Source organism: Macrobrachium nipponense, chromosome 27, assembly GCF_015104395.2.
Source record: "Macrobrachium nipponense isolate FS-2020 chromosome 27, ASM1510439v2, whole genome shotgun sequence".
Classification (NCBI taxonomy): domain Eukaryota; kingdom Metazoa; phylum Arthropoda; class Malacostraca; order Decapoda; family Palaemonidae; genus Macrobrachium; species Macrobrachium nipponense.
In genome coordinates, this window is record NC_087216.1 from 25,765,854 (window position 1) to 25,784,215 (window position 18,362).

General features: G+C 38.2%; 1 protein-coding gene across 1 annotated transcript in view; it reads right to left on the reverse strand.

Moving 5' to 3' along the window:
• The window catches only part of LOC135200947 (rab GTPase-activating protein 1-like), a 52,796-nt gene that overhangs the window by 2,464 nt on the left and 31,970 nt on the right, over positions 1-18,362 (reverse strand). Inside the window, 11 exon segments of the mRNA XM_064229722.1 lie at positions 201-380; positions 753-908; positions 3,880-3,984; positions 4,352-4,503; positions 5,514-5,689; positions 5,922-6,118; positions 12,994-13,119; positions 13,277-13,465; positions 14,081-14,245; positions 14,681-14,760; positions 15,304-15,505. Coding sequence (XP_064085792.1) covers positions 201-380; positions 753-908; positions 3,880-3,984; positions 4,352-4,503; positions 5,514-5,689; positions 5,922-6,118; positions 12,994-13,119; positions 13,277-13,465; positions 14,081-14,245; positions 14,681-14,760; positions 15,304-15,505 — 1,728 coding nt within the window.

Here is an 18,362-nt window from a genome sequence, read left to right on the forward strand (position 1 = left end):
GTGCACTTTGCTAGCATGGTACTACTCGTGCAAACTATTATACTACTGTAAAATTAATATAAAAGAGAAATTGTACATAATGTCTATGCTGTAGTCTTAAAACAAACAAATTTTCATGTCTTAGAAAAAAAAAAAGGACCTTACGCAGGTGCTGGTGGTCAAAGACTCATGCATCACTCATTGTAAATCCCAGTACATACCTGATTTTTACATTCAGATTCGACTAAAGCTAATTTTGTTTGAGCCAACTCCAGCTCAAGCTCTCGAACTTGTTGATGCAGTTTGGTTGCTAAGGGTGATTCCTCCAATGCTAGTTCACCAGGTGGCCCCGTAACTGGGGAAAGGATGCCGCTACACTTTTCACATTTTGAAACCTTTACCTGTGAAAATAAAGAAATCAAATAATCATGAAGATGCCAATTTTAAGATAAAAAAAAACTAAGAAGCACTGTTCTCCCCTACATTTCCATGAATAATAATAATAATTAATTAATAATAATTAGAAGAAAACTCCTAATCATATGAAACAACCTCACAGGGACCACTGACTTGAAATTCAAGCTTCCAAAGAATATTACAGCGTACATTAGAAAGAAGTAACTAAAGGTAATGGGAAATACAGAAAGAAGAGATCACATACTGAAGAAAAAATAAATTAAATAAATAAATAGATAAATAGGCGGTATGGAAAACCCCAACCAATTCCCTTGGCCGTCATGCTATAAAAATGGAAGACCTCAGTTTTACTTCACCTTGTACATGTTAATTGTCTGGGCATTGGCTGCTTGCTCCTTGTCAAGTCGCTCTGAAAGCTGAGAGCAGATTTTCTTGTAGTCTGCAATAATTGCCAGGTTCCGTTGAGATTCAATGTCTCCTTTGTCAACTTCCCTTTTCAGCAACTCCTTCACCTGTTGAGAGACAGAATATTATTTCTTAAGATATGGATTCTACGAAAGGATCAGAAGAACACCATTGAACAAAAGTGGGAAGAACTCAAGTACACTGAATACACAAACATTTTCTAAAATAATAAGCAAACAAAAAACGAAAGTAGAATTTTTCCTTTTGTTATAGAATTATACATAATTAAGTATCTATGAACTTCTAAGTGCATAAAAATCAACAATTTAAAAGTAAACCACTACACATAAACCAATAATGAGTATGCTACTTCCATTAAGCGATGAAACTTTACGGTAAGGCCCAATAAGCTGAACGGTTCTGTACCAACTATAAATTCACATTATTTATATTTCTTTGGTATGATGAAAAGACCTCACAGTAACTAATACAGAAAACTTACTATGAGAAATAAACAGTCTCCTATTAGTACTCAGAAACATGATAAAAGACACACTGGTTACCTTAACCTGTTTATTACACCCTTAGGGACCAAGAACTTGTAAAACGGTGTCGTTCAATGTTTTCCAAAACTATAGTTCATATTAAACACAGTTCTGAAAATGTAAGAATTGAACATTTTCATCTCTTCTACATAAAAAAACCTGGTCTTAACTACATAAAAAGAGTTACCTTGAACATGAAATCTTTGTAAAATTCTGACTATGAAATTCCCACAGAATTTCTTCAGCAAATTCACTCGTGCTAACAAGTCAACTGGTTTACAATTGAAGAAAGGTAGACCAGAGATTATATAAATCCCATAATTTTATTTTACCACCGTTTTTGCTAACTGCTACACTGGAGAGTTATTGACCACAAAAAAAGACTAAGTGCTTTTATAAAGCATTTTTGTCTACTGCTCCACTAGTATCTGATCAAGTAGTATTTCAAAGAGGTAGTAATTTGTTTATATATGGTTTATATTCTTTTTCTTCTTTGCTAATCTCCTGTCTTTCAGCCTAGTGTACAGTAGTTTTTCTCTGCTTTCATATATCTTGCATTATTCATTCCATTTATTACCCATAAACTTGTACAGGAAACCATTCAATCTGATAAACAATAGCAGGAGAAGGAAGATTTATCACACCAGAAAATCCTGAGGTAAATAAGGATATCTAAACTGTAAAATGCTGCTCTCGGAACAGACGTCACCAATAATATATAAGCAGGATTAACACATAACTCCTCCCAGGCAGCAAATTATAAGCCAAACTACACGAGTGTGTATCAAGTATTCAGACAGGGTAAAAATAATATAAATAAAAATTACCAAAAAGGTTATCAGAATTTTGGCTACCTTTGGAGGTCAGGCTACGTACACTAAACTACTAATCTGCATTATAACTTCCTGAATTAAATCTACAGGGACATACATAATGTCTAGGGTATCTGAACATTACCACATAAGAAAGCAGACATCTTTGTATGGCGCTGATTTGGGACGAACCATAAAATAAATTCTGGTGTTGCAATTTTTATGCAGAGCTTAAATGTCCTATCAGTTAAATAAAAATTTATTCAATAATCACTGACAAATGTAAAAACTCATAAGTACATCGAATATAACAGACAGTTGAACCATATTCCGGAATCAACGAAATCTTATATTTCCTCCCATTTTCCCAACCCAAAACTTTTTACAGAAACACTTAGACATCACTCGTAAGCATCAACTAATGTAATTCTACCTGAATACTGTATATGAATACAATTAAAACCTATTAAATAACTAAGATTCACCTGGTAATGTCACTGAAGCCAAAGGAAAATAAAATTTCAAATAAATACAAGAGAATAAACAAAACTGAAAGTAAAATAAAATTTCAAATAAATACAAGAGAATAAACAAAACTGAAAGTAAGTTTGAAATATTATAACTGCTGGAATGTATCACAGCAAACATAACCAAACACATGCATATACAATACTCAAGACTTGTGAGAATAAGAATGTAATCATGATGTGCTTTGTACAAAAACAACAGGAACTTTACAGCACACAGTTGAGCAGAGTTTTGTTGCTAATATACATCAGTGGAACAAAAATATAGCATAAAAAGTAACTAAATACTGTAAAATTAATGAAAATTTATTGAACAATTATAAGCAAAACATCATGGCAAAACAACTGGAAGAAAAAATAAAAAAATTTCTCAGTAGGGAAAAAACAAGGCACATGGACTTGGGACCACATATTCACCTAAACATCTTAAAAGGTTGTCTGGACTTTCCTATGAAACTAACCTTATTAATATCAAGAATGGGGGATTATCAATATTATAAAATAATATATCAAAACTATTGAGTCACATTAATGTGCAATACTCATGGGCAGCTTGCCTGAACGATTGTCTATGAATAAAAACTGAAAATGGAGCAAGATGAAGTTGAAGTTATGGCAACTAAAGCCCACTGAAAGTACAATTTACAGTGTGCCTTACATGGCACAAAAGCTTCTTTAGAAGTGTTCCTTCTGCCCCAGGTGCACTACTCTGCCTTTTCTTTTTATCTTCTCTTTTTTTTATCTTCTCGTTTAGGTGTGTTCAACTTTCAGTTCCACATCAAGAACAAGTCCTTCATGCAAGCTCTGTGAAGGTTTAACTTTAACTCAGTGGTCTTCATTTTATAATAAAAATTATAGAAACGTAGTGTTAAGTGAGAAAAGACCACAGGGAATGTGCTTAAAGGGTGGGAAACATTTAAGATGAGCAAAATTATGGGAAGAGATAATGACTGAGAGACATGCATTAACCAAAATTAAAACAAGGCTAAACTCTGAACTCCTGTTTACTATTTAAATCTTTTAAAGGATTACAATTAAATTTGAGACTGTATATTCCAACCGCATCTAAAGGTAAACTACATAGAAGCAAATAACCGACAGGTGTAGCCTACGATTGAAAATGGACCACAAGAACTTGGAAAGTTCAACAAAACCAATTCCACTCAATACAATTCTTGTACAACTTATTCTAACCTGATTGGCTTCCAATAGGAGACGTTTCTTTTCTTCTTCGGCATCGCCCAAGAGCGAGTTAACGCTTTTGTATTCCTTGTTGAGGTTATCGTACTTATCCTCAAGCTGGAAGACACAGTAGGGTTGTATCAATATTGTTATTGTAATACTTTTTACTATTTGTAAAATTACAATGCATTAATACACTTATATATATTTGTTCGAGTCATAGTATTGTCAGCAATTCATATGGATATTGATACAAAGGATAAAACTTCAAAAAATTAAATAAAATTATAACTTGTAGCAGACAATTAACTTTATTTTTTTCCTTTTCTCATAACTGATCTGTCCTTCCTGAATTTCCTATTATCTTCTGTTACTTCTTTAAAATGAACACCATATTCTTTCGAAGCTTCAATTTCAAGCCTGTGTGGGCTTGTTCCATATGAATGAATAGGGGTTCATCTTCTGAATAATAATAATAACTAACCTTGTCTAAACTATGTCTCATACTAATCTTGCTTGTGACTAATTCGTGGGCTAAGTCGTCATTCTCGCGCTCGAGTCTCATGTTGTCCTCAAGAAGCCGTCGGTTCTCACGCTCCAGCCGGACAACCGGATCCTCCTGAAGGGCTTCTTGTTCTGCAAGAACATAAATATCAAATAAATCAGATAAATTTGAAATAAAGAGCAAAAATGGAAAGTCACTACACCAACATTTAAATATTTCTAAAAGTAATTTAATACGAAATTTAGGCCTAAGGCCAAGCACTGGGACCTATGAGGTCATTCAGCTTTGAAAGGGAAATAAGGAGTAAAAAGAATTCAAAGGTGTAAGAGAAGGATAACCTTGCACTTTCACTATGAAAAAATGATCGGGAGAGGTGGAAAGTAAAGCTGGGGGCTGAAGGGAGGCTGCATAAACTAAACACACTAGTGTAATTTGCATAAGTAAAATGACAATAGTACATGGAGTATGTTCTTTCTATTCTTAAATAATTTACAATATACAGCACACTTCCAAATAATTGGGTGCATGTAACTGTTGATACAAAGCATCCAATTACTTTCTTTAAACTTCTAAGGTCAGCGAAAAAAATTAGTATCCACTTCAACAATTAACTGATCAGCTCCACTTGGGACACTTAAATTTAGCTATGTACTAAAAAACTAAACAGCTGTATGGATTTGTGATTATGTAGTTACACTTGGGAGTCATTCGATGTTTTGGTGAACAACTGGCCAATGGAAAAAATGTAAACTCCACTTCTCACTTACTTTTATGTCTAAACCTCCACATATGAAAGTACTTAAACAAAGGCTGATGCCCACCTAGTTCACGATTATAGCAGGATCTAAAGTAAATCCACTATCATTCTTATCAGCACTGATAAGGAGCCAAAGATAATGCATTATCTTGGAATCTTCCATTACCCATGCTGTCATGTTCTCAAACGCTTACAATGTTCTATGAACTTAAAAGTTCACTGATCATTATTCTAGTGAGACTTAATAAATAAGGTTCAGAACTGAAAGATGGTAAGTGTTTCCCTTGACTTAGCAGGCTTTATTTGACATCAAATTCCATGAAAAAATGATGCCACATAAGACTTAGCCAGCAGTGGACAAACTCAACATGATTATGAAATTACCTTTGATTGCTAAGTACTCCTTTTCATATTTCTTCAACTTCTTCACTTTTAGTGACGTTGCAAGCTTGAACAGCTGTCGGGCAACATCTTCATTTCGATACTTCTTGGGAAGAGAGACTCGGAAATACTTGAGGATTCCTTCAAAATCGAGGGACACTAATTCCTTTTTTGGACATCTGAAGATATCAAATTATACAATGAATATAAATGTTATAAGATATATAAAAAGAATTTCATTCTAAATGCCCAATTTAACTTGATTATTAGAAATAAAAACTCATTCCATGAAAAAATAAAAGTTCAACAAATATAAACAATTCCTCAGACCCATGACCTGATACATAACCATTAATAATGGCCTGATCATCAAAAATAAAATACAGGAACACCACAAAGGTAGCACTGTACAGTCATCTTACCTGAAGCAGAGCTAAAGCCACCTGGAAGACAGAATCTACTCCAATTAGAAGGAATACATCTAGGTAGTGGAACACCATGAAGAGAGGGAATTTTGCCGTGTATAGAGTCAGGAACCATTGGCTGGCGAACATGTGCACTTCAACCCCTTGTTCTTGGAAATGCAGCCATATTTCTGGAAGTTGTTCCTGCATTCAACGTTGAAAGATAGGAAGATAAATTGTGATTAATATTTATTTTTTTCAAATACAGACTGTTAATATGAGTGACACTTTTCAAAGTTCAAAATGACAATTATTCCGACTTAATGATGGATTTTACAACCTTTCACAAATCTCAAATATATTTTCATGACTGGAAGGTTCTATATGTATATCATTAAAGCTAGGTTTAGGTTCAAATTCTAAACTTTCGTCTTCACAAAATAAATAAAACATGATAGCTTAAACACCAAGGTGGAAGTCTTTACAGTATTTAAACTCACAACAATTAAAATACACTCTAGAACATTTAAACTCACAACAATGAAAATATACTCTAGAACATTTCTAAGTTACATTTTTATCTACCGTATATTTCGGCGCATAAGTCGACCGGAAGATAAGTCGACCCCCCAATTCTGAGTAAATTTTTATGATTTTAACTAATATCGGGTATATTAGTTGACCTATAAAATGTGAGGCCAACCGTACGCTCAAAATAAGCAGCAGGGTAAAACGTATCATATAAAATAACCTGAATGTTATTACGGTACATATGATGCTCTACTTACCATATGAAATACAGGTAATATACTCGGTATATTTACAAATCTGTGTAATATATAAAAGATGAATACCGGTAAATATGATTAGAAATGACGAAACGAAAGATACATTACTTGAGTGTAATGTAAACAAACAAAGCGCTAACTAACGCTGCATAACAGCCTACGTATAGTATATGTATTACAAACTCCCACTCAAGTTAATGTTTTGATTGGGTTGTTAAAACAACAACGTGCCGGTATTTTATTATTATGTTGGAATATTCCTTGACCACTGGTCCTTCTATGGCATAAACAGGCTCATTTGAGGGAAAACACAAGCAGAAGAAAGAGCTATTTTTATACTTAACGCACCCGTGGAGCCTCCGACAAAACAAAGAAATATACCAAATTTGTAACTAATTTGTATTTTTCATAACTAACAAACCTTCGGTCTTAACATTAGGATTTACTAGCGCCAAGCTGGAAACCGGTAGAATTAAAATTACACTTGTGAGATCCAGGGACTAATGGCATCTATACCAGGTCACAGGGCATGTATACCCAGAATGCCCACGGCTACCTGTGACCCATCAGTTATTTTCCTACCGCCTTTAAGATAAGACGTGTTACTGTCTATCTCATTTAAAGCCGGTTTTTCAGTTTGCCCGTTCTTTATCCATTTCATTTTTTGTTTTTCATTCCTTTTCTTTCTCCAAGTGTGATCAGTGTGTGGTAAGAGTGTATACGTGGTATGATGGAGAATTTTGCCTCAACATCGGGATCGTCTACCGCTTCGAAGAGGAGACAAAGGAAATGCCCAGGAGTCAGTGGCTTTCCATGTTCTAGGTTCCTAACTTCGGTGTCGACGGATCCTCATCCAACGTGTAGTAGGTGCAGGGAAAACGTATGTACGGTTACTAATCCGTGTTCTGTTTGTCACGGTTGGTCGGTGGAACAGTGGAAGAAGTTCTATGGGAAAAGCCAATACAAAAGGAAGGGGGTGACGCCATCTTTGGATGACCAAACCTTACCGGCTTCTTTTGTATCGGTAATAAACCAGGCTGCTCCATATGTTTCTCCACCTGCTTTTGAATTGTCTCATACCCCTTCGGTTTCTCCTAGCGGTTCAGGAGGGGCCTTGGGTAATTTTATGAATAATTTGCACTCTCCTTTGTTCCCAGCAAGTAGAGGGGGAGATCCGCCATCTTTGTTCCAGGCTCCTGCTACTCAAGCGCATAGGTTATGGTACGTGGTCAGCGCTAGGCCTACCAGGCGTACCAACCTTGGATGGTCTGCTTGCGCATTATATGACGTCACGGTTCCAGCAGGGTCCGGCAGCGCTGAATGTTCCTCATCCCCCGGGCTTGCAATTTATGGGAATTAATGCCGCGGCTTCACCATCCCACTCAGTATTTACAGCGATGCAGAACGTGGGAGGTAGTTTGGCAGCAAACGTGTGGTTGCCAGCAGAAACCTCTCAGTCTCTCCCTACGAGAGGGATGACGTCACAACATACGTCACACTCTGAGATGGCAGGCGTGATGACGTCACAGACCGATTCTCGGCCTTTTTCGCTGCACCCAGACGCTAATACGCCTTCTGACCCGTCAATGCAAACTGTAATGCAGAAATTATACAGGAGGTATAGAGGAGAGAATGAATAAGAGAGACAAAAGAAAAAGTGTGATTCGCCTTCTTCCTCTAGTTCGGCGTCATCGCTAAGTCCGATAACGTCACGGCGAGCGCCAGTCAAGCGTTGGAGGAGGATTCGGGAGTTCCTGGCGGATCCTCGGGCCAAGAGGAGAAGAATCAATTCTTCCTCTTCTTCGGACCAAGACTGTCATTTCCAAGTCAGCAAGAAGGTCGGAAAATCAGTGGCTATTAAGCACAAGGTTGGCAGACGAAGCCGTTCGCAAGAGTCCGAACAAGCGAGAGAGGTGACGGCCGGCGAGCTAGCGGAGGCGAGGCGGAGTTGCCAGTTCGGATCGCAAAAACTGCGATACCTCTGGTAAAATCGACGTTGGCGGCGAAAGGTGCAGCAGAGGATGGAATGCAGGTCCCAGTTTCGCCCGTAAGGCCGTTCAAAATACGTACGAAGGACGATAAGGCTCCTATTAAAAGTACGAAAAATAGAGAGTTGGCAACCTCGGCGGATACGTTCGTGGAAGGCAGTGTCCGTCTGGATAGAAGGCCGAGGCCGGGCTCGCCGACGCTCGAAAACGATGCCAATGCTAATAGAGACGAACTTACCTCTGTCTTAAGGGAGCCTTCATCTTGGAGATCTAGACGAGATTCTCGCTCTAGATCCGTGAGCAGAGAAAGAGTGAGACGTTCTCGTTCCCCTGCTGACTATCTGGGATCGAGCCAACAGCGGCCAGCAAAGATCAAAGAGACCGCGGCCGTAGGGGCAGGCGGCCGTGGAATTCCGGGCCGTCTGTCAGAAGATAGAGGCGAGACAACATCCCTCGTGACGGAGAGTGGTACACTAGAGCCGGAGGAAGGAGAAAACTCTTGTTTCTGGCCTCGTATGCAGAGGTTATTGATTTGATTCGTCAATTCAATAGCCTTTCGGAGAAGACAGAAACACCGGCCAGTATGCTTCCTCCTGGAATTGACATGGCGTTTGGACTAAAGAGGGATACCAAGGTGTCGTATGAATTGCCTTGTTCGAGTCATGCGGAATCGGTCTTGCAACACGTAAACACAAAGATTGCAGGGAGGGATAATTCCTTAAGATCTAATAGATCATTTAAATTTATTCCCCCTCCAATGATAAAGCAAAGGAAATATTATACGACACCGAAGGTCCCTTTGCTGTCTAGACAAATGAACCCTAATGTTGTAAGGTTAAGGCCTGGATTAACCTTGGATCAGGTTAAAATGGAGTGCCCTTCGATGACGTACCAAGAGGCTGCTACGTTAGAAGCAACAGCTACTTCTGTCTTTCAGGCTGCGTCCTGGTTAGACCTTTGGTCAACAGCAGTGGCGAAAATTGCATCCTCGGAAGCAACAAGGAAAGTAATGGATGAACCATTGTTCATTAGATTACTACAGTCAGGGTCCAAGGCGATTGCGTACCTGACAAACATAAGTGCCAATGTTTGGGCAAATATCCTGCTAATGAGGAGAGATGCAGCATTGGCTAGACTAAGCCGCAATGTGGATTTGGATTCCCTGTTAGCAATGAGGAATGGGGATATCTTGGAATCGCAACTACTGTTGCCAGAGGTCATACTGGAAGAGGCGATAGATAGAAGAAGGATGGACACTAACGATAGGTTGGTGCAACAGGCAGTTAGGAAAACGTCTAACAGTCAAACTACTCCTTTGGAGGGAAGACAACAGCAGATGTCTCGAAAGAAGACAGTGAGACATAGCATCCCTAATAGAGTCACAAGACCCTCTTCCCCAAACAGGATAACTCATCGGCCCTTTCCACAATAGAAACAACAGAGGAAGGGGCAATAGGGGAAGAGGGAGAGGCTCAAGAAGATAGGATGGGCGCCTCCCATCACTCGGCCACACCAGTGGGGGGTTGCCTGGCAAATCACTGGAAGGTGTGGCAGGAACTAGGGGCAGAGCAGTGGGTGGTGGATGTTCTCAGGATCGGGTATTTGATTCCGTTCGAGGTAACCCCGCCCCTGACAGATCAACCATTACCCCACGTCACTTATGCCCACAAATCTCAGAAGGCCACTATTCTGCAGGACGAAGTGAAGATGATGGAAAAAGGAGCTGTGCAACAAGTATGCAGTCCGACAAAAGGCTTCTACAGCAGGATTTTCCTGGTACCCAAAGCCAACGGGGAGTGGAGGACAGTAATAGACCTGTCAACGCTGAATCTGTTTATAAGGAAACCAGTTTCAAGATGGAAACTCCGAAAACGGTTCTACAAGCAGTCAGAATCGGAGACTTTATGCTGACAGTCGATTTAAAGGACGCATACTTTCAGATACCAGTCCAACAGTCTTCAAGGAAATTTCTCCGCTTCAGTCTTGCAGGGAAAGCTTTCGAATTCAAGGTCCTGTGCTTCGGATTGACAACGTCTCCTCAAGTTTTTACAAGAGTGTTCACCCTCGTGTCGGCATGGGCGCATGCTCAGGGGATCAGGCTAATAAGATATCTGGACGATTGGCTGGTGATAGCAAAGTCCAGGGAGAAATTACTCAGGGACAGGGCGGCCCTCCTGCAGCTTTGTCACAGCCTAGGTATTGTGGTGAATCAGCAGAAGTCGCAGCTGGATCCAAGTCAACGTTTGGAATATCTGGGAATGGTGATAGACACAACACAAGCCAAAGTATTCCCGACAGACCAAAGAGTAGAGAAATGCAAACAAGTGGTGAATGCCTTTCTGGGAAAGCAGACACAGCCAGCAAGACAGTGGCAGGTGGTGCTGGGAATCCTAACCTCCCTGGAGAAGCTAGTACCACAAGGAAGGCTACACCTTCGGTCCCTACAATGGAGGATGAAGGAGTTTTGGTCACCAACAGTAGATCACCCGTACGAGCAAATTCCCTTGTCGGCAGAAGTGAGGAAAGACTTGCTGTGGTGGGTGGACGACGACAATCTGACAGTGGGTGTCCCCCTTCAACAATCCTCCCCAGACCTCTTGCTGTTCTCGGATGCGTCACTAGAAGGCTGGGGAGCCCATATGGAGGAGTTGATGGTGTCAGCAAAATGGAGTTGCAAGGACAGAGAACTCCATATAAACGTGCTGGAGTTGAAAGCAGCTTTCCTGGCTCTACAAGAATTCAGGGAGAGAGTAAAGGGACACTCAGTGGTATTGATGTCAGACAACACCACAGTAGTAGCTTATATAAACAAGCAAGGAGGCCTAGTTTCTCGGCAGTTACATGTGATGACAGTTCAACTTCACCAGTGGGCTATAGAGAACCTGGTAGACATCAAGGCCAGGTATATTCCGGGAAAAAGAAAAACATAGTGGCCGACAAGTTGAGCCGCAGGGATCAGATTCTGAGAACGGAGTGGGTCCCTACACCAACAGGTAGTGGACAGGATGCTCATGTTGTGGGACGGACCGATCATAGACCTATTCGCAACCAGGTACAACAAAAAGTTGGAAGTGTATTGTTCAGTAGTCCCGGACGCAGAGGCAGTAGCAGAAGATGCGCTACAACACCCCTGGGACAATCTGGATGTGTACGCATTTCCTCCATTTTGTCTAATCCGTCAGGTTCTGAACAGGGTAATGCGGTCTCAGAACCTCAAGATGACCCTGGTAGCCCCGTTATGGCCGAAAGCAGAGTGGTTTCCAGACCTACTGGAACTCCTAGTAGATGTGCCAAGAGAGTTACCTCCATGGAGCAACCTTCTGTGTCAGCCTCACGTGGAGAGGTACCACCAGTCGGTGAAGTCCCTATCGCTTCACGGGTGGAGACTGTCAAGTATCTCCTCCGAGAGCGAGGGTTTTCGCAGAAAGCAGCAACTCAGATGGCAGGTAATATCAGAAAATCATCTGCGACAGTATACCAAGGAATGGAACAATTGGAAGTTGCATGGAGAAAAATCATTTACAAAAGGCGGAACAATGCGTGCTACTTCCTTGGATGTAGTGTGTGAATTCGTTGTCAAATCATGGGATAATGTGAAAAAAGAGTGTAATAAAGTCATTCAAAAAATGCGGAATATCTAATGTAATGGATGGCACAGAGGATGATCTCCTGTTTGAAAGTGACGACAAACCTGCAGTTGATTCACCAGATTCAAACTGGGATCCTTATGATGAAACCATGAATGATAATTTGTTTGATGAATTGTTTAATTCAAGTGACAATGACTCAAGTTATTTTGCAGGATTTTAAATACATATTTACCATTAAATACAAATTTTTTTTATTTTATTTTATGAGATAAATAAAGATTTCATACCATAAATGTTTTTGAACAATACCCCGGCAAATACAAAACTGTCAGACTGAACGCATCCTTCTCAATTACGGTAATACAAATGGCTACGCAATGTTTACACTTGCTGTGAGTTTGGGGTTTCTTCAAGTTACAATGACTTTTTTCATCTTATTTAAGGTAATGGATGTTCTAATGTATTATTATTGTCGTATTACAGTGTGAAATGTTTTTAATATTGGTATTTACATACATAGCTACCTCAACAAGGCTGTCATTGTTATTAGCCAACTGTAAAGCCTGGATTCCTGTACTGATATGCCAAAATAATAGATTCACTTTTTGTTACCATTAGATAAGTCGACCCCCTAATTTTGGCATGATTTTTTGGGGTTAAAGGGTCGACTTATACGCCGAAATATACGGTATATCAGTGAAATACAATTTTACCTCCATCAACTTGCCAAGCTGATAAAACCTCATGTGGAGAATCTCAAACCCGTCTTTGAAGAGGTCCCGAAGGCCGTAGTCGAACATAATTTTGACCAACACACAAAATGTTTGCTCTTCAGGCATCTGTCAAGTAAACAAGTAATAACGTACCCACCATTCTGGGAAAAAAACGCTTATTACATACCAGTTTGTCATTCACTCTTTGTTCTATACCCTTCACTTCGAAACAGTTATGTTTATTATATAACAAATAACATTAAGACCTAAACTTTCAACTCACGTGCAACAGGAGTGCAGCTGCAAGGAAAGACAATCCCTGGCAATATCCAACCTCCTCATCATATACAGCATAGGCTTTGCTAATCTTGAAAAGAGCATCCTGGCCCACACCTCCAGCCTCTTTGAAATAGTCGTGTGCTGGGAACGTACGGTTGATGTCCCGACGAATTCCCTGTTCGCTGGCACAGTCCTGATAGGAAAAACTCTACTGGGTAAGGAAATGCTAATTAAGACAGCAAAATTAAGCAGTGACTGAAAATGGAAATTTATAAAAATAATTTCAATGTTTTACACGAAATAAGCGAAAAACTCAGGTTTAGTTTGTCAAATTTGCAAAAAATACATACTGTACAGAAGAAATAACACATTTGTGGTATTTGAAATTAAGAGAGTACTGTATAGCAAATCTAGTCACCATAACAACAAGCAAATAGATTAATTAAAAAAGCATATCCTTATACTTATAAACCCATTACTTTGGAGGCTAGCCTACCTCAATTTTGAAATTACAGTATGAAATGACAGAACAGCTCATACCAGAACTGTCAAAAATGTTTAGGAAGATATGTAAAGAACAAAACGGCATTATTTCATATGGTGATTTGGAGAGACTGAAAGCTTTTTAATTATATAAATATTTTTCACAGTGAAATAAACTAACCATGAAGAATACCAATGCAACCCTACAGTTTTCTAACGAGTAGTTGGATGATTACCCTCTTTAGCTCTCAACTCCCAAGCTTTGCCTACACATACCTTATTCACTTCTGAAATTCTGATTTGCAATTTCACAACCTTCTTTTACCTTTGTTATGAGGACTTTGTAAGTTTCCATCATCTCTTTGTCATCTGAGCAACCGCACAGGAGCTGCCACACCTCTCCACGTAATGCCTCAGGAATTCCCCTCTTGACTAAACCTGACACCCCTTTTGGTATCTGTTGTGGGGATGCCTGCCACTTTGGAAGAACCTTTGGTGAAGAATGGGAGATAATGAGAAATATAAGCTAGGAAAAATCGAATTCTTCACAAGAAAGGGAAAATATGATGAAGAGGGGAGCTATGAACAAGTCTGGAACCAGTACAAGAGTGACAAACTATTTTCTCTTACAGACATTAGGCAGCATCTTTTAATAGTGAACTTCATATCAACATATGCACAATCTTACTATTTCATATTAAAAAAATCTTTTAATTAAATCTTATAACTGCTGATTTACTCTATAAAACTATTTTACTTTCAGAGTAATTATAAGAATCTGCCATCTCCATGGGTAAACAGATCATCAAATAAGTTTATAAAAAAATAAAAAAATAAAAATTCAAGTGAGGTCTTCATTCAGATTAATCAATGAAAAATCAATAAAAAAAAGTGTGACACTCTCAACATAAATACTTTCTCTTACCTGTCTCCACAAGTCAAGCTCTCCCTGTGGACAATCCTTAGAGACCTCCCCAGAACCACTTAGTAGGGGTTCATCATCATCTACAAAGAAACCTTTATCATTGGGATGATTAAGACAAAAATTAGAGAGAGTTCAAACCATAATATTTATAGTAATACATTTTTCAGTGAACTTCATCTTTAGAAACTAACATGAATGCTAAGTAAGTTTGATTTTTTTTACTAATCAAGTTAATAATAGCCACCTAAAGATCTTCGTTGTTCCTGATTTTACTACTACTTTGAATAAATAATTTGGTTAGTTAAGGTGTGCTTATGCTGACAAACAATTTCACCAGCTACTATGCTTGTTGAACTGTTTGTAAGTTGGTTACAGTGCTCTTCCTTCCTATTCTAATTTCAGTATGATACAAAATCAGTTCAGTTCAGTAGTGTATGTTTTATCATCCTAAAACACAATAGAACATAGTACATAAAGTATTTTTCCTACAGAATAGGCAGGCAAAACAACTTGAACTTATGGTGGCAAAGGGGAGCGCTCTGAACAGATTTTAATTTGCAATCTTGCTTGTTTGTATCTGAATATTTCTAAGTAAGGTGTCTGTAATGTAGTTGATGTCTTACCTGAATCGTCATCACACCCAGGCGTTTCAATGGATGCAATAGATGGAGATCTACCAGTCGACAGAGAAGAAAGAGTGGAAGAGGTCAGCGACGACAAATTCAGTGACAGGGACATGGTCGAGGGCCGCCATCTCTCTACTTCTCCCAAATTGTCGACGCTGAGGACAATGTACTGTTTGTCGCCCTGAGGAGAATGTTCAACCTATTCAAATGAATACTTTATTAGATTCAATCAACCGTATTCACCAATATGTAACTGAAGACATACAGCACATGACTAAAGATAAGCACACTCAACAAAAAAAAGGCAATGAAAGCACAAATATTTATTCTTGTGACAAATCAGCTGAAACTAAAATCATGGTGCTATCAACTATATTTCAACACGCCACACTTCTCAAAGGGTGAACGTGTCAGCAATCTTAGGCTTGCAAAAGGAAGGCTGGAGTGCACTAGAAAAAAAAATGATAGGAATAGAGACTTTAATGAGAAAACTGTTAAGCGTTCTGTAGAATACAGTAGAATCTCACAACAACGATCTTCCCAAGTCCCTTATGAAAGACAGTTTAACCAGACCATGGAGATATAACAACTTGAATTTCATTGGGTTGGTAACTTCGTTAGGTAGTGAGGTAGACTCGCCTAGATTGACTGTCTGTTATAGTGAATAGAATATGGAATTTAGGCCAAAGGCTAAGCACTAGGACCTATTAGGTCATTCAACACTGAAATGGAAATTGAGTTAACAGGCTTGAAAGGTGTAACAGGAGAAATACATCGCAGTTGCACTACGAATCAAATTGTTAGGAAAGAGTGGAAAGTAAGATGGAAGAAAGAATATGAACGGAGATAGTACAGCAAAAGGAATGAAAGAGGTTGAGCTGTGGGCTGAAAAAATGCTGCAAAGAGCCTTAAGTAATGCCTACAGTGCACTGCAGGAGGTGCAATGACAGCGCTACCCCATTATGGGGGTCTGTTATAAACTAAAATTGGGTATGACCAGTGCAACACTGCCCTAATCTGATTTGGATGACATCTCTAAGAGTGGTGGTATTTAGCAGCACAGGGGTGTGGGAAGCTAGAAGTGGAGACCTTGGCAAGTGTCCTTAACTTGCACAGTAGGAATGGCACAACACAAAGCCCATGTCAACATATATATCAAACAAAGTAAAAACTTTATCACCTGAAGAAGCCCATCAGGTCTTTTTCTTAACTTGGTAGTCTAGTTAACCCTTTAACGCCGAAGGGGTATAATAAAAATTGTATACCGAGACAGTCTTGGAGTGAGCGCCGAAGCGGAAACAATATTTTTTTCACAAAATCACAGCACGCTTAGTTTTCAAGATTAAGAGTTCATTTTTGGCTCCTTTTTTTGTCATTGCCTAAAGTTTAGTATGCAACCATCAGAAATGAAAACAAATATATATAAATAATGCAATACATGATAGCGTGAAAACAAAATTTCATCTATAATTGTATTCAAATCGCGCTGTGAGCAAAACGGTTACAGCTAAAGAGTTAATTTTTATTCGTTGTATTGCGATCATTTTGGTATATAACACATTGTAAAACGATCAAAGCAACACAGATAAAATATTATCACAAAATGATGCATGAATTCGTAACGCGCGGACGTAAATTTTTTTTCAAAAATTCGCCATAAATCTAAATATTGTTCTAGAGACTTCCAATTTGTTTCAAAATGAAGATAAATGATTGAATATTACTATACTGTAAGAGTTTTAGCTTACAATTGCAGTTTTCGACCATTTCGGACGAGTTAAAGTTGACCGAATATCGAATTGTTATTTTTTATTTTTTTTATATGCAAATATTTCAAAAATGAGAAAAGCTACAACCTTCAATTATTTTTTGTTGTATTCTACATGAAATTGCACACATTTTCATATATAAAACTTTATGTAATGGCTAATTTAAAATGGTGTAAACATTATGACAATCGCACGAAAAAATGTCTGATTTTTTTTTCGTCAAAAGTTAACCGCGCGGAGGAACGTAAGGAAAATGTTTTTTTTTTCATAAATTCACCATAAATCGAAATATTGTGCTAAGAGACTTCTAATTTGTTGCAAAATGAAGGCAAATGATTGAATATTACTAGAATATAAGAGTTTTAGCTTACAATTGCGTTTTTCGACTATTTCGGTAGAGTCAAAGTTGACCGACTGTTGAAATTTTGCCACTTATCGTTATTTGTATGAAAATATTTCAAAACTGATAAAAGCTACAACCATAGGTTGTTTTTAGTTGTATTGAGCATGAAATTGTGCACATTTCCAAATATAAAACCTTAGGTAACGGCAAATTTAAAATGGTACAAAGATTACAACAATCGCACGAAAAAATTTATCGGAAGAGTTACCGCGCGGACGTAAGGAAAGTTTTTTCATAAATTCACCATAAATCGAAATATTGTGCTAGAGACGTCAAATTTGTTGCAAAATGAAGGTAAATGATTGAATATTACTAGAATATAAGAGTTTTAGCTTACAATTGCGTTTTTCGACCATTTCAGTAGAGTCAAAGTTGACCGACTGTTGAAATTTTGCCACTTATCGTTATTTATATGAAAATATTTCAAAACTGATAAAAGCTACAACCATAGGTTGTTTTTAGTTGTATTGAGCATGAAATTGTGCACATTTCCATATATAAAACCTTATGTAACTGCAAATTTAAAATGGTACAAAGATTACGACAATCGCACGAAAAAATTTATCGGAAGAGTTACCGCGCGGACGTAAGGAAAGTTTTTTCATAAATTCACCATAAATCGAAATATTGTGCTAGAGACGTCCAATTTGTTGCAAAATGAAGGTAAATGATTGAATATTACTAGAATATAAGAGTTTTAGCTTACAATTGCGTTTTTCGACCATTTCAGTAGAGTCAAAGTTGACCGAAGGTTGAAATTTTGGCACATCGTTATTTATATGAAAATATTTCAAAACTGATAAAAGCTACAATCATGAGTATTTTTTTGTTGTATTCTACATTAAATTGTGCACATTTTCATATATAATACTCCATGTAACGGC